Consider the following 17,987-nt stretch of genomic DNA (forward strand, 5'->3'; position numbering starts at 1 on the left):
TTCGATTACAATTAGTCCACTGTGCACTGGTCACCTTTCCATTTACCTAATGCAGCCTGTTCCATTTGCCGCATAAGCCAAATGGACAACCCTTTCTCGATCATGTCCAGATAGAAATAAAAAGACAGAAGATGACCGTTGATTGAAATGAAAATGATGACCAACCATGAGTTGAAGCACAGAGAGAGTCAACAGATGAGAGAGGACATCACTACCTGCACCACAGGCACATGTCCATGTGACACAGCAAAAGTGAGGGGAGTAGCCTGGCGCGTCTCGGGAAACACTGAGTGGTGCCTGCGCACTGAGTTTGGCACCTAGGGAATGGACATCAGGAGCGGCGTCGTTGAAGGACGGGATGGGGGACATGAAAGGGAGATGAGGGAGAGAGACATGATACCATTAAAAACAACGACATGGCCAGGCAAGCACAAGACAAGCTATTGCAGGGAGGATATAAAGTGCTTCGAGAGCACCTGGAGTAATCATCTAAGAGGCCTGGGGCCAGAGGACAACCTGTCAACACGTTGACCTTCTAATGAACACAATAAATTGATCTGTCGAGTTAGATCTCATTCTAATGGATTTTCTCTGATCCCTCGCCCCGCGACTGCGGTTTCTCCGACAGGGCTTTGACCTACCTCAGGGTTATCGCTCGGGTGTGGGAGGATGTGACGAATCAAACTGAGGTTCTGGATGCCAATGAGCACGCAATTTCCAGTTGAGAATGAATCACCAGATTAAAAAGAATTGAACATAATTAGCTGATCAATTAGGCATACATTGTACTCAGTGTTGCCTTTGTGCTTTGGCCGGATGTCGGTGAACTGCAAATCAAAGTTGGCGTGATGGTTGCATGATGCATGTTACTGAGGTGATAATGGACACAATCCACCTGACGTTGTCTCATATCTTCTTTATCCATCTCCCCTTCTCATTGGATTCTGTGAGACCTTCCCCAATTTAAATGATATCACTGTCGCCTCCTTTTGAATCCTGAATAAATTCCGGAATACATTTGTGAATGGAAGTGAATGAGTTAAGCAATGTACATTTTGGGTCCCATATTCAAAGAAAATTTTTGAAAGTGACAAAATAGGGTTTGCATGTTCTTTTAGCAGACAATGCAACGCAAACATTGCATTGTGCACCATGACGACAAACGACAACTTGAGCAAAATCTTCAGCAAGGGATATTTACCACAAATTAAGCAAGGGGGCATTTGTGGTAGGTGCTTCCTTAATTACAAAAAATCCTTTATACTTCGCAACAATGTCTTTTTTTGCGATTAGTAGTCTTATTGTGTTTCAAGTTGTGAAAAATGGGGTAGGCAACTTTATGGCTGGGCAGGCAACTTTATGGCTGGGCAGGTCCCTTCGCGCAGGTCCTTTGGTGTGAGTGCGTGAGTGAATGGTTGTTTGTCTCTGTGTGCCCTGCAATTGGGTAGGAACCAATTTAGGGTGTCCCTCCGCCTAGTGCCTGAAGATGGCTGGGGTAGGCTCCAGCACGCCCCTGCGACCCTCGTGAGAATTTAGCGGTCGTGAAAATGAAGGAATTTATAAGGAAATACAATCAAACTAGGAGGATGATTTGAGTAAGCGGTAATGTACAAGTGCACATCAAAACATAAAGTTTCAACATTAATACATCTACAAATAAATTTGTTTTGGAAGAAAATTCTTAATTACAAAATTATAGATGCATTTTTCATGCAAATGCCCTTTTCCAGGGGTCGGAAATGTTTTTGACTAAGAGAGCTGTAAGAGCTAAGTATTTATAAATGTTTTTGTGTGAGAGCCACCTGCACACACAGACAAAAAAAAATAAATAAATAAATAAATAAATAAACAAATAAATCTCTCTCTCTCTCTCTCTCTCTCTCTCTCTCTCTCTCTCTCTCTCTCTCTCTCTCTCTCTCTCTCTCTCTCTCTCTCTCTCTCTCTCTCTCTCTCTCTCTATATATATATATATATAAAACGAGCGGTTGCAACAGATCCCGGGAAGAACATCGGATATCTTGGTCCAGAAAAGCGCAGTGCTGGGAACAGCACGGATGCTACGCAGAATCCTCAAGCTTCCTGGCTTGAGGATTCTTGCTTGACTGAGGACCCGAGCTAAAAAAGAAATGGGGGACAGACACCACCCATGGGGGTGAGACGAGGAATTAATGAGAAGAAAGGAGCGTCATGGCAGAACGCCGATGTGTATGTGGAACTGTCGCAGCTTGGAATTGAAGCGGATTCACGTGGGACAGGAGATCTGAGACAATCTCTTTCCTCAATGAATGCTACAGCTTTGAGTTTGCTTTGAACATTTAGCTTGTCGCAGACGTGCACATTTCACCATGAGGGTCCCTGATCCACTGGTGAATAGGACGCTTTGATCCTGTCCTCTTTCATCTCGAACTGCTTAATGCAACAGAGGGTGCAGAAAAAGATTGAATGACTGTGTCTTTGTGTTGTCATATTATTTTTTATTTCGTTTTCGTTTTGTTCCTTTGACTTCAAGATGGCGCCGTGAGAGTGGCTGCCTTTCCAGTAGCTTCTGTATTTTGTTTTATTTCTTCCTTTCCTTTTCCTTTCATAACTTTGCTGCTACGAAATGTAAATTTCTCCACTGCAAGACTTTCGTAACTTGAACATTTTGAATGAATAGATGTTCTGAAGTAGAGGTACCACTTAATATCCAACACAAATGATACATAGACTTTATTATGATATTTCGCTATTTGGGTGCAAAAAAATAACTCTCAGCGGATGCGGTAGATGCGTTTTAACATAAGCACAATAATAAAGACGTTGTGAAATGACTACCTTTCTGTTGGTGTCCATACATACAGAAACCTTTTCATTGAATCCCACCATTTTAGGCAATATATTTTCGCAACTCTTTCCCTGTTATTACATGACCTGACGTTGTGTCTGGGCAGGACAATTATTGCAATAAACAGCAAGATGCATGGAAGGGAATACAGTGTGAGAAAGATGCGGGTCACTCAGTCTGTTTTTCTCTACTTACTGAACCATACTTAAGATAGAGGCTTCTTACCAAGCGACACCTTTTTCTGTCTTCGTATCATGAAACATGATTTTCTCACTACGATACATCATTCAGTATTGTTGGCACACATTATTTTGCTGATGACCTTGAAACATATTTGATGTATCACAGACCAACCACTCACCTCACTATTAATATTAGCTCCAGCATCCAGGAGCATCTGCACCATGGCCTCGTCTCCACGGGCGCAAGCATACATGAGTGGGGTCATCCCCTGCATGAGTAAAAGCACGAATACAAGCACACATCTATGTCACATCGGAAGATACCATTGTCCTTTCAACATTACATGTAAACTTTCTCCTGGCTGCACAAGTCAGAATGGTCATTTTAAAGTACCAGAAATCTGGCCTTCTGTTGAGGCCATTTCTGAGGGCTGGATTAAGTGGGCGCAACTTCAAATGTATGCCTTTGTAATGATTTGGACAGAATTGTAGAAAATGTAGCGAGCATGTCGGTCAAGCAGTCAAGAAAACTAGCTTTGGTTTTCTGAAATGAAATTAATTTGTTCACGTCGTGTTTTCCTCTTATATTAGGTTAATTGAAGACTGAATTGTCCATATAGGATTGAATGCGAGAGAAATGTTTGCTTGTCTAAATACAACCAGTCTAGGGTGAACCCTGCCCAAAGTTGGCTGGAATATGCTCCAGCTCATCCATAACCTTGGACAGTATAAACTTTGAATAGATGGATCTGAATCAAATATTGCAAACATCATCCATCAATCCTGATCACCGCTTATCCTGTTCAATGTTCAATGGGGAGCTGGACACTCAGCCAAATGATTTATTGCGAAATGTGGACTTCACCCTGTATCTCTCGACAGTCATGCAATCAAGATGTCTATTGCATTAACAACACTTTAATAGTGGCAGATGTGGATGTGTGCTCACTCCATTTGAATTAACATAATTCAGACTGCAGCCACATTCCAGTTATAAGAGGCTGTGCACAATCACCGTTTTTTTGGTTGTTTTTTTTTGCTACCCCCCTGAAATAATTTCAAGGAGTTGTACATCTCAGAGGTCATATTCATAGTGGGAATTTTTATTTTCTTGGTCTTATTTTATCATGTGTAGCATTTAATCAGAGGTTTGTAGACTTACCGGTATTTTATTGACTGCATATCATAGTTTGCATGTCTGCATAATAATCAAGATGAAGGAGCCACCATTTACTTTTGTTCCACGGGCAGTGTGACGTTATGTGCACATTCAGCAAGTGTAAATGCGCTTCAATATACATTATTGAAGTGAGCTGACTGTCTCTAACCTGCTCACTTATGCTGTTGATACCGTCCGGCCCCAGCAAGTTGACAGCCTGCTTCACCAAGTCTGTGCGTCCACAGCTGAGCATATGGAAGCCCAAGTTCTGCAGGAGCTTTGCCTCAGTTGAGACAGCATCCAGTTTCCTGGAGGCACTGAAGCAGTCATCCGTTCTGAAGGGCAGAGCGCACAAAATGAGTTCAGTAGATGTTTTGATGTGCACACCGTGAAACTGATCACCCAAAAGACAAAGTTTCCATTTTTACAAAACTATACAAGCAGAACAATTCCTTGATGACATGAGTTGAGTTTGAAGATGTGTGCATGTGTGTGTGAGTGCATGCATTCATGAATGTGTGTGCAGTGTGAAGCCTAAAGGACTGCGGCTGTACCGGAGCTGGCGGGGCTCGCAGTCCACTCCAGGCAGCAGCAGTCTGGCAGCCTGCCGAACATCATCGCTGTCCACAGAAAAGCTCCGTCTGTGCTCAGTGTGAACAACAGCCACACGAACCCACTCCATCAGAGGCGGGAGCACCATGAACGGCCTGTGGGAGGAGATCAACACACGTGCAGTCAGCAAGTGTGCAATTGAGGTAGATTTTTTTTTAAATGCACCCAAGATACAGTTTGCCTACGTCATGGGTGGCCAATCAGTCAGAGATTAAGAGCCACATTTTTTACTATTTTACTGCAAAGAGCCACATCATAAACATGGGCACACATGAACCAAGTGTTCATGTGTTTCTGAGTTCCAACTGTTGGAACTCAGCACATTTATGAAACAAAAATTTACTGGCAGCTAAAATGGGATGTAATTCACAGATGAATAATAAAGAATAGCACATTGAAAAATCCAATACTGGATGCAGTCAAACTTTTGGTTGTGACAGAACCTGGCAGACCTACATCTGGTGCTTGATTATTCCGTCGGATATGGTGTCACAAAATGGGAGGGGGCTTGGACCCAGTTGTGCATGTGAACAAAATATTTCACAATTTATGTGTTCAAAATTTAGAATTGTCAAAAAATATACGATCATGGCTCCTGCAAAACACAATTGCTGACCTTACAGGCTCTAAATATTGTCTCTTGAAAAAAAATAAGCGCCACCTGTTGGTAGTTTTGGTTTGACATGATTCATTAAGTCCCCGCGGAGTTGCGAAAAACCTGGAAACATTAAATCAAGAATTCAAGAAATCAAGAAAGTGATTTCTGAGTGAGCACTGGCTAAAAAAATTGGGTCCTAAAATCAAATTTTTATGAGTTTCATAAAAGATTTTTTCATGTTTGAAATTGGGTTCCCACGGGTCAAAACGTTTGCACACCATGTCCCCACCATGTAGAAAAACGTGTATGCGTGTGCGTTTATTAGGTTTCCTTTGCACTTTTGAATTCAGGGATAGTCCTCATCTTAAACAGTGGGAACACTGAGGTTAAGGTCAACCATATGGTTGTCATTTCCTGCATCTGTCTCAGCAGGACTGCTAACAAGTACAGTACACCCTTCCCACCTTACAACTCGTAATGCTGGCATGTGTGAAAGATGCACTCCATCTGCTTGTTTGGCTTCGATGACAGTGTGTTCTTGTGGTTGTGTAATTTTAAGAATGTACCACAACAATATATTACCGGTTTACGGTGTAGCCCGCCGACTGACTGAAGACAGCAGGGATAGGCTCCCGCACCCTCTGCGACCATGGTACAGCGGATCGGAAAATGGATGGATGGCTAGATGGACCATTTCCTATTAACCATGCCATTTACCATCTACAGCAGAGGTCCCCAACCCCCGGGCCGCGGACCGGTACCGGTCCGTGGGTCATTTGGTACCGGGCCGCGCAGAAAGAATAAATAATTTACATAAAATGAAAAATGAAAAATTACCAGATTACATCCGACTATGATTTACTCTTGACGCATGTCAAAACACTTGTCGAGGTCACGTGATACATACCGCTAAAATTAGCCCACCGTAAGCTAGCAAAATGAGTAAAAAAAAACAAAGGTCTTAGTTTGTTGTATTTATCCGCCTGTCCGTGAAAATATTGTCTGACATTAAACTGGTCCGTGGCACAAAAAAGGTTGGGGACCACTGATCTACAGTACCCACTTGTTACTTACATTTTTATCATAAATCAACATCACCCTCTGAGAGACGCGAAGTGGCCTGTGTTAGTGATGCAGTAGGCTTGACTCGTACAGGATTATGGTTGACTCAGAGACTCGCATATATAATTAAGGTTGCCCAATTTTCAGGAAGAATATTAGCGAAACAGAGAAATTTACAAAATGGATTCATTAAAAAAATTAAATAAAGTTATGAGTTAGGAGCAATGTTCCCTTTAATTTTTCATGTGTCTGAGCAGACACACAAGCTCCCTGAGCACACTGAGGACCAATGTGAGCAACATCAGATGGTTACGTATGTTTACGCATATGGGCAGGGCACATTTGCGCCGTTCTGCTCCAATTGGCTTTGTAGCATACGTGAATTGTACGGCATTATTGGCTGGACACCTGTCACTCATTGAGTTAAATAAATGGTACTCATTGAGTTAAATAAATGGTACAAAATATATAAATATATAATTGGTCTAATTAACTAGATTATAGCAGTTCTAATATTAGATATTAAGTAATGTGTTTCTGTTTTATTTTATGTTGTGCGCTGCATAGATGTTCTTGTGCGCTGAGTACGTGCAAGCAGTGCGCGATTGCGCACGCACCCAGCTTAGAGAGAACATTGGTAAGGAGGGAATCATAAAAAACTAAAATCAACGTAGCAAATGAGTTTGTGAAGGACAAATAAATATGATTAATGGACTCACCACCATGGATGACACAATGTTAGTTGAACAATGCTAAGGGACTGACAGAGTCCTGACTGACAAGATCAGCCTTACAGTTTAGAGGTTGCAGGGTTTGAATCCGGCCCCGGCTTTCCTGTGTGGAGTTTGCATGTTAGCCCTGTGCCTCCTTGGGATTACTCTTGTGCCTCAGGTTTCCTCCCACATTCCCAAAACATGCATGGCAGGACACTCTAAATTGTTCCTAGGTGTGAGTGAGAACATAGATGAGTGTTTGTCTATGTGCTGTGATTTATGAAAGATCTTTTTAGCCGCAGAGTGGATAAAAACGATAAAAACATGTGTCAGCATGAGCTGTACCCAAAAATGTCCATGTATTTTTTCTCACACCAGCACATCTCTGTAGCATGCAGTTTTCTTTTTCTTTAATTCCATTTACTTGGCAGGGGTCATCCTTTACTGAAATACCCTCTTGCTGGGCAATTGAGCGAAGATAACATAGGCCAGGCATGGCCAACCCGCGGCTCCTGAACCGCATGCGGCTCTTTGACTGATTTCATGCGGCTCTTAAGGGGCATCCACATGACAAGCGGAAAAAATGTTTGGCACTGGCGCTGCCATTCATCCTTTATGTACCGTAATTTCACGACCATAGTGCGCGCTGCACATTTTGGAGAAAATTTAAGACTTTTAAGTGCACCTGATAGTCGTGAAAACTTTAAGTGCACCTCATAGTAGTGAAAATACGGTATCAAGCTGACTGTGTGTGAGATGAAAATCAATCATTTATGTCGTAAACCACATGTGGCCAAACAGTCTCGACACAAATTGTTTACGACGTAAACAATTAATTTGCGTCAAGTTCGCTCTCAAAATGGTAGGGAAAAAAATGAGCAGCAAAACGAAAATATGAAGACGAACACAGGACATTTTTAACAGAGTGGGAGAGTTAATATTTTTTTATTGAGCGTAAGCGCAAGCCATTTTGCCTTATATGCCAGGCGTCATTGCCGTGTTTCAAAGCGTCAAATCTTCAGTGCCACTTCAGCTCACTCCACGTGGACATCGACCAAGAATTCCCCAAAGGGACTGAACTTTGCAAGCACAAGTTGGTCACTTTGAAAACTCAGACTGAAAAGCAGATAATTTTTTCCCGAAAATTTACAAAGCACCCAAAGACCGTCACGCTTGCATCATACCAACTGGCTTGGAACATTGCACAGGCTAAAAAGCCATACAACGAAGGTGAGTTTATTAAGAAATGCCTCAGTGACGCTGTTGAAATGTTGTCTCCTGAATATGACAAACTAAAACAAATGGTAGCAGATGTCCAACTGTCCCGCCACACTGTTGAACGCAGAATATCAGACATTAGCACGGCTATTGAATCACAGCTGCACTCTGACCTTCAAGCGTGGGAGTATTTTAGTGTCGCAATGGATGAAAGTTGTGACATAAAAGAAAAGCCTCAGTAGGCAATATTTGCACGGTCTGTGACAAAGGATTGTGTGACCAAATAAAAAAGTTTTGGAATTTCCACTGCATCATCCACAGGAAGCAGCTTGTGTCTAAATCGTTGAATTTAGAGAATGCCATGAAGCCTGTGATGGAAATCGTCAACTAGATCCGCACTCGTGCGTTTTACCACAGACAATTCAAGAATCTCATCCCTGAGCTGGACCAAGGGCTTCCAGGTGACCTGCCGCTGCACTGCACTGTGAGGTGGCTGTCAAAAGGCAAAGTGCTCTCTTGCTTTTTTGAGGTGTTGGATGCCGTGAAACTGTTCATGGAAGAGAAAGCTAAGGACTACCCCGTGCTCTCGGACCACGAGTGGATTATGGATCTGGCTTTTTTGGTCGACATGCTGTGTCACTTGGACAAAATGAAACGAACTTGACACAAATTGTTTACCACTCAAATGATTGATTTTCATCTCACACAAATGCGTGTTGACGTCACCTGGTCAGCTTGCTACCGTATTTTCACGACTGTAAGTCTTACTTAAATGTCCTCCAAAATGTGCAACGCGCCCTATGGTCGTGAAAATACGGTTCATAGTGAATGAATGGTGTCACGTTCCGAATGAGGCAGAAAGTAACTGACTCGTCATTACAAGGTGGGATGTTTGGATCCCCAAGCAGGCAACGGAGACAGAAGATCATTGCACGGTGTTTATTAACGTAAAAAATGGCGCTGGTACAAAAACAGGTGAACCAGCGGAATCGTAAGAAATAAACTAACCGGCGGTGGTGCAAAATAGGCACAATCCAGAAAGAAGGCAGACACTTACGGGACGTGGGGGAGAGGGGGGGGATCAACACACGCACCGAAGCTGAGAAAGACATGAAAAATGTACTCCTACATAAACATCATCGCCACAATCATTTGGTATGTTTATGACTTTAAAATGCTTTAGGTCAAAATATGTTTTGTTCAATGCCTTCCCGAAAAGGTCGACCATTGGTGTCATACATGTCAGTATACATATATTCATGTTGACACAGAAAATAATTGTAAATTCAGAACAATACTTGTGAATTTCTCCACTGTGAGTCTAATAAAGGGTAATGCAATGTAATGTGATCTAATATAATCTTGCACAAGGAGAGTGGGAGGAGGGACAAGCAGTCACTGATGCTGAGACTTTAAAATCATGTTTTCTCAGTAGTAAATAGATACGCATTTCTTCATGTAATGTGAACCCTTCCAAAATAAATTGATCCCACCAAAAAAAATCTGAATTGCATTCACACCTGCACTGTGAACATAGCACTCAAGTACATATTCCTGATTTTGTAGAACTCAATATATTTTTTCCATGTTTACTACTAATAGGTAAATTGAATGGTAGGGCGGAGCTGGTGAAGATCTCTGAAGGTAAACGGTTACAGTAAAGTCTCGTTATATCGATATCGGATATATCGATAGTCCCGGTTATATCGATACTATTTCTATGTACGCACGGAGAAAATTACATGCAAACAGGGTCGGATATATCGATAGTCCCGGTTATATCGATATTTTTTCGGACTCCCTTGAGTATCGATATAACGAGACTTTACTGTATTTAGTGGCTTGTGATTGTGTTACCATTTGATGTATAAAAACTACAAAACTGTTACAATACAGACCAATGATGACTTTAGACAGCACTGGCCTGTGTCTTAACTGTTGGAGGAATATCAATTTACTGTCCCAGTTTATATAGGGAAGAAAGAAGTAAAAATTAAAGAAATAAAAAAGTGGACAGAAGAAGAAATCCACGCTGTGGAGAAAACCTTGATGGACTCCATCATATCTTTATCGTCCTCATCATCAGTGCCTGACATATCAGTGTCAACACATATTTTTTTCTGAGGAACAGAGGAAACAGATAAAACTTCAGCTGTCAGAGGAAAAAATGGGTGCAATTATTTCCTAAAATATGCAGATGTGTTCTTACCATGGGGATCAATGTTGATTTCATCCAAATTCTTGCCCTTAAACTGGGACAAACTTCCCATTTCCAGAGCGATAATTACCTTGCTCATTTTTGCAAGCTGCAATGTCCCCTCCGGCAGCCGATAAAATTGATGGTGCACTCTGATATCATGGCCTAGGACAGGGGTCGGCAACCCAAAATGTTGAAAGAGCCATATTGGACCAAAAAACAAATATGTCTGGAGCCTCAAAAAATTAAAAACCTTATATAAGCCTTATAATGAAGGCAACACATGCTGTATGTATCTATATTAGCTATATTAGTCTACTATCAAAATGACTAAGTTGGCTACAAATACTTAATGAGCCTTCATGATTAAATGTTTATTTTCCCTGCAGTGCATCCTGTAGTGTAGAGAATGACGCACCACGTGACTACTCTGTTGTACAATGCCACCTCGAGTTGAACTTAATTATAATATTAATGAATTATGTTTCATTGCTTTGATGAAATTAAAGAAATGCAATAAAGAAATCCGATTTTTGACGTCATTTTTATTTTGACAACAAAATGGAACGTGCATAACGTGCCCCTTATCTGGCCAACAAACAGAGTGCAATAAAACGCAGCCTGCATTTATAAAAATAAAATAGCAGCCTTTTGAAAAGGTAAAGTATATAAAATCAAATGAATACAGTTTAAGTTTGATTTCTGTGCAAATGCCAAGCAAGTCAGTGCGAGGGTAAAACGCAGCAGCATCCTCTTCTCTTTTGACACGCAACCAACGCAGCTATCCTGGGACCTGAGCGACAAAATACAATAATATCCCGAAGTGTCATTCCAAATATATACTGACGAAAATCAGAAATCACTTTATAAAAACAGCCTCTTTGTTACTAAATATGTGCCTATGACAGGATTGTGTTCTTACCCGTTTAATGTGACTTCTGTTTTCGGACATCACTGGTCAGCTTCTCAACATCGGGCATGTAAAATGAAACTTTAATCTTCACGCAGGCGGGTAAGATATTTTGATTTGATGTAGTTCATGTTCGAGAAAATCTGCTCGTACAAGCAAACTGGAGCGTCAGCAGCCTGCCTTCAGCCGGACTGAGGAAATTATTGTTCAAACGCTAGCTAGCACTCGGCTGCAAATGTAGCATGCCTTCCCTGGAAATGTCTTTCCACATTCCTCTTTTTGTTATTTGACAACTTCTCGCTATAGAGCAGGCAATCCTTCTGCATTGGCAATGAATGCAAATGATTCGGTCCAAGAATTGTTGAATCCTCTGTCCTCCTCAGTTATTTTTCTCTTTTTCCCTTTGGGATCCGTGGCCATCACACAGCCGCCGGTTTGTTTACAACGGCCACCTGCCTGGCATCCCGCCCTGCTGATAGAAACGTGTGTCACAGGCTATGACGCAAATCTTCGTTGACAGAAATGTTGAAATGTCATATTTATTCTACACATTTTTACAGAATTGGAAAACGTTAAGAATGTTTGTGTCATGTTTGTCCTCCTACAGAAACCATATTAAAACAAAAAATATATTTCCCTCCCCCATCTTTTTCCATTTTCAAACATTTTTGAAAAAGCTCCAGGGAGCCACTAGGGCGGCGCTAAAGAGCCGCATGCGGCTCTAGAGCCGCGGGTTGCCGACACCCGGCCTAGGAAGTCTGCCAGCTCGTCCATTTCATTGTCTTTTAAATTGAGAACTTTGGACATTGTGGCCATGTGCTTTCTCAATTTTGTGGAAGACAATGCTTCCAGATTTTTTGTCCCGCAGTTTCGGGCTATCTGACGAATTACATCAGATCCTCTGAAGTGACTGGGAGCTTGTGGTCTTGCAAAAAAGCATGTGTTTTCATCCACTATCCCACATTCATGACGAGTATTGGCAAGTACCATCATGGATGTCTGCACTTCAGGTGTAAGGAGAATGGGAACCTTTCGCCATCATTTACCTTGTATTTCAATTCTTTGGAAGTGCCGACACAGTTTCTGCTCAAGGCCAGACAAAGCCAGCTCCACATCCGGATGTGTCGACGATGTATCTCTCAAAGTAAACGTAGTAAAAGGCAGCTTAGAAACTTCCCCTTCTCTTCTCCGGTTGAAAATGATAATTTCGCAAAGTGTAACTTTTGCAAGTTATCCCCAATGTTTCCTACTTGTGTCTTCTTTGAGTTTTGTTTGGTACACCTGTCTTTGGACCTCAAGATACTCATGCATCTTTTTCACATCTTCGGTAAAAGGCAGAAGTTGTGGAAGATTCCATTTTGCCTCACGCAGGTTTCTGAGGGCCTTTGAGGACACGCATTCACTCCATCTGGTGTCACAGATTTGTTTGAACAGCCGTGCATTATTAATGGCATTGTCATCACCTGAGAGTAATCCTTCACATTCAATAATATTTGCAATTTTCCTGAGGTTGTGGCCTAACTTAAGTGCTAAGGATGGTATTTCGAATGCATTTAATTGCTCATTGAAGCCAGTCACGTTCCTCACTGCTTCGATCACATGAGGGAAATTTACTGGGATGAAGAAATCCACCATGTCTTTAAGCTTTCCATTTTTCTTCCCCTCTAGAAGCAGTTGTCCTGTCTCACGCATCTTCTGTCTGATGTAGTCATGTTTTGAGACATCATGCCCATGCTTATTGAAGAGGTGTTCCCCAAATTTCAGAATCACCTTTTCATTACGCACAGCATTTGTGATTGCATCTTGATGCATAGCAAGCACCATTTTCCAAAACTGTTCATTTCCACCATCTGGAACTGGCTGAGCATATTCACACAAGGCCTGTCTTTCCTGGTTTCAAATTTTGCACTTTAGTTCACTTTAGTTCGCTGAAGAAGCATCTTGGATAAGAAGCGAAACGTCCGACACCTTCAAAAAAGTACAGATGACGGCTGAAGAAACCTTTTCATCGATGGACCACTCCTGTACGACTGAGAGCGTGCACAGACGTTTGCACATGCATGTTTAAGTGACACCTCTGCATGTGCCTCCACATTGCTCTCCTCATAAAGTGCAATTTTTCTGTAAGGCTTGGAGCAAAACACTCAGAAGTGAGATTTGTTGGAGAGCCTGCCACCATTTGTTTTCCTTTTAAAAGTCATGAACTTCAACTATCAGAACCACTGGATGAAGCTGTTTGCTGGTGTTCTGAGTCAGATTAGTCGGCACAAGTCACGCGTCTTTGTGTCTGTGGCTTAGAGGAATTGGCCGAGTGTAAACTTTTTGATTCATGAGGTTTATTCGTGTCGTAGAAGAAGGTGTACTATCCGTGGGTTGGTCGAACGCATTTTCCGTCTCTTTGTCCTCTTGTTCTTCTGCTGCTCTGTTTCTTCTACCGAACTGTCACTTGTTTGTTCTCCAGGTTTGGGAACATATTCATCATCAGTATTGTCAGAACTCGACAGAGAATCGTCCATGGTTTGTTCAATCATTTGCATGTTAAGCTGAAAGAGGGAGAGACAGAGAGAGAGATTACTAACCATAAAATCCTGTAAATATGCTCGTTGGACCGATGCTAGTTGGACCGTAAGCGATGCAGCCTATCGTGTTGCTTTATTTACTCTTGAAAAGCATTTTCCCCCTCTCACTGTATGTATGTATGATACCGTCCAGTGATTTCATGGTATCCTTTATAATTCTCATAATAATATGAGAGTGAATAATAATCTAATAGCTATTCAAAACATACCAAGAAATGTTAAATCCAGGTTTTCAAAAAACATGTTTTTCCCCATATCTATGATTAATAGAATCACAATCAGAAACATTTAATAGTCCCACAATGGGGGAATTTGCAATAGATTAAGCACGATAGATTCTTATGATGATACTGACCGGCCTCCGGAGCTCAGGGACACTTGCACTATGACCAACATCTAGAAGTGTGGTCATGGCTGTTGTCATCATTGGAGCTCTCTTTGTGATTTATCTGAAAAACAAAAACAAAATCAAATCAACTGCCAATGAAAGAATGTTTGGTTACAGCATAAATGGGTTACTCTCTTCAGATATTATGTGTCAGAAAATGCAGGTGGCTGAAGTCTCAGGATTTGACAGTGTAACTGAAGTCGCAAGTTTTTTTAAAACAGTGTCGATAAAGTTAAGTTTAACTTCATTTCATTTGTGGCAGACTATAGTTCAGCGATAGTTGCATTCAGTCAAATGCGGACCTTATACCTTGGTTGATATTTGTGATTGAGTCTTCTCAGATCACTCCATCTCATATCTCATCCAACGACTTTAATCCTGCAAAAACAAAAATTACATTTTGAGATGTTAATGTTGTTTCTTTTTATTTATTGATTGTCATTTGTGGCACTTTTGGAAATACTGTTGCATGTTTTTTTTTTTCCATAACCGCCAATATTCGTTAATGGATTGATCTGCTCTATTCAATGCAAAGAACTAAATGATCACTGTCCTTATTTCTGACAAGAATTCCAATAAATAGCCTTGAAACATTTTCAAATTCTGAGATCACAATTGCTGCCACTTTTATTCCTGTCTCTGGCTGTTTGGATCAATTTGTATATTTTGAACACATGCAAGGATGCATCTGGGAAATTAAAAAAAGGTTGTGTCTGAAAAGGGGGCCAAAGTCTAAAATAGATGGGACCAGATTTAACTAGATTGCCCAGGTATACAAAATTGATTGGAATAAACCAAAATACATTCATTGGAGCATGATATTTCTAAATTGCAAATAAAAAAACATCATTTGTCTAAAATCTATATTTCTAATATACAAACAATTTTAATTCAAGTCAAATAATTTTTTCATACATAAAATAAACAAAAAGCAAAGCTCTCAATCTACCGGTCGATCTACGTCCCAACCCTCATCTATGCTCATGAGCTATGGGTTGTGTCCGAAAGAACGAGATCCCGGATGCAAGCGGCCGAAATGAGCTTTCTCCGTAGGGTGTCCGGGCTCTCCCTTAGAGATAAGGTAAGAAGCTCGGTAATCCGGGAGGGGCTCAAAGTCGAGCCGCTTCTCCTCCACATCAAGAGGAGACCCCGGGGACGACCCACAACACGCTGGAGAGACTATGTCTCCCATTTGGCATGGGAACGCCTCGGGATCCGCCAGGACGAGCTAGAAGTGGCTGGGGAGAGGAAAGTCTGGGCTTCCCTACTGAAGCTGCTGCCCCCGCGACCCGACCCCGGATAAACGGCAGAAGATGGATGGATGGATGGATAAAACAAACAAACTATTTCTATTTTCTTAAGTTACTACACAATAAATGCTGTGCTATTTTGATATGCTACGGTACAGAGATGACAAAGAGAACAGATTTAGTACAATGTTTCTCATTAGTGTCTACTTACATTTCTTTGCTTGGAAGATTTCCAATGTGCTGCAACAGCTCTGAAATAATGTACCTTATCCGCTAAATTCAAATCGTTAACAGCAATTTGCTGAAACGAATTGTCACTCCGTTGCTTCTTAAAAAAATGAAAATATGTTTGTGTTTAATATCTTTTAGGGTTTTACTCCTGTTCTCTCGCTCCATAATGCAACCATTTATGTCGATGTCGTCCGATGTAAATACTGCAATGTATCATGGGTAAATGATTATTCGATTATATTATCTCAGCAGTTTCCAGCGAATCACGACGAAAGTTAAAACCTCTCAAGCAAAACGAACAGTTTTCAATTGCTGTTTAACTAAATTTGTTTCTTTAGCTATTTTAAAAGTATGTCCTATGAGGCGCAGATCACGTAGCAATATGGGCCAATCGTGATAGACGTGCGCCAGTGCTGGCGCAGTGGAATTACGAAGTTGCTCCAGCGGCTGTCTAAATGCGTAAATGGGGCGGCCCAAATGCATGGCTGCACATGTGTTTTTGCGTTTACAATAGAATTGGGGCTGCAGTATTAGCTGTATGTATCAAGTTAATTCGATTTTATAAATATAATCGAGTAATGCTGGCTGCGCTGGGCCATGAGCCATGGTGAAGGTGGTGACAACACTCTCAAAAATACGATTTGTGGGACCAATCTATGTCACCGTAGTTTCATCATTATCTCAACGAAATATGCTGGATGCTCTCGATGCTCGTGTGCCACGTTGTTGACATAAGGCCGTGACATCGAATGCTACATGCAACGCACCAATTGTAGGCCTCGTGTTACTTCTACGTATTTTCACATATAAATATGTTGTGTCGGGCATGCTCATTCCTCTACTGCTACAATGTCTTACTTGCTTAAGGTTGTCCATCGTGTCCGATGATGACAGTCCAGCTCTACTTCTTGTGCGACCATTTCATGTGACTGTGTAGCCCAATCCGTGATCCACACTGCTTGCCACAGGGAGAGCAGGTGAAGGCATTGACTGGGGTTGTGGGTATGGCACTGGCATGATGTCTCCCTTGACGTTTCCTGGTCCGTTGGTCACCTCGGTCTTTCTCAAGTTTCTGTATGCCTTGTTGGAGGAGCTGCCGCCAGATGGAGCGTTGAGCTGCAATGTCCTCCAGCTGGGTCGGTCGGGTTCAGGCTGCATTTTTTCATGGCAGTCTTCACCTGGTCTTTATAGCGTTTTTTTGGGGCCTCCTGCCACGTGACGGCCGAGATGGAGCTGGCCATAAAGCACCTTACGTGGCAAGCGCTCTTCTGGCACCCTGATCACATGGCCGAGCCAGCGAAGTTGATGCTGGGTGACTGTAAGTTCCACACTGGTGCAGTTGGTTTAGCAGAGTATTTCAGTGTGGGTGGAAGGCCTCAAGCATCCTGAGGTGGCGACTGTACAGGGTCCATGCTTCGTAGCTGTAGAGGAGGGTTGACACAACAACAGCCTGATAAACTGCAGTCTTGGTGTGGAGTTTGAGATCTTTGTTTTGAAAGACCTCCTCCTAAGTCTGCCAAAAGATGCTGATGCCTGTTTGATCCGGTTTTGTATCTCTCTGTCGATGCTGCAGTCGTCAGAGAGAAAGCTACCCAGGTATTTGAAAGAGTCCACTATTGCTAGTGGCTTATTGGAGATGGTGAATGTTGGTGGATGAACTGGAGGAATGGATGCCAACTGACAGATTACCTCAGTCTTTTCCACATTGACAGAGAGGCCCAGTCTACCATAGGCATCTGCAGCAGCTAAGTGACTAGCTTGTAGTGCTTCTGGTGTGTGGGCCACAACTGCACAGTCATCTGCATATTGGAGTTGGATGACATGCTCTGATCTTACTTTCGTGACTGCCTGGAGCCTCCTGATGTTGAATAGATTTCCATCAAGCCGGAAATCTATGGTAACCCCACTGTTCTTCTCGATCCTCTCATGGAGCAACAGTGTCACACAAAGGAGGAAGATGTTGAACAGGACTGGTGCGAGGACACATCCCTGGCGTACACCAGTCTGCCACATTAAGGTCGCATACACTCACAGTTTTTGGTCTGGAATTGCCCCCGTGGGGAC

At 42.1% G+C, this 17,987-nt stretch overlaps 1 protein-coding gene across 1 annotated transcript in view; it reads right to left on the bottom strand.

The window, feature by feature from the left end:
- The window catches only part of abtb3b (ankyrin repeat and BTB domain containing 3b), a 158,470-nt gene that overhangs the window by 12,264 nt on the left and 128,219 nt on the right, over nucleotides 1–17,987 (bottom strand). Inside the window, exons 4-7 of the mRNA XM_088997204.1 lie at nucleotides 4,720–4,872; nucleotides 4,335–4,500; nucleotides 3,186–3,275; nucleotides 216–317 (exon numbers count right to left, since the gene is read on the bottom strand). Of these exons, the coding sequence (XP_088853330.1) occupies nucleotides 216–317; nucleotides 3,186–3,275; nucleotides 4,335–4,500; nucleotides 4,720–4,872 (511 nt within the window). The remainder of the gene's footprint in view (nucleotides 1–215; nucleotides 318–3,185; nucleotides 3,276–4,334; nucleotides 4,501–4,719; nucleotides 4,873–17,987) is intronic.

The sequence above is a fragment of the Hippocampus bargibanti genome, linkage group LG05 (genome assembly GCF_051943395.1).
Source record: "Hippocampus bargibanti isolate YZ-2025 linkage group LG05, ASM5194339v1, whole genome shotgun sequence".
Classification (NCBI taxonomy): Eukaryota; Metazoa; Chordata; class Actinopteri; order Syngnathiformes; family Syngnathidae; genus Hippocampus; species Hippocampus bargibanti.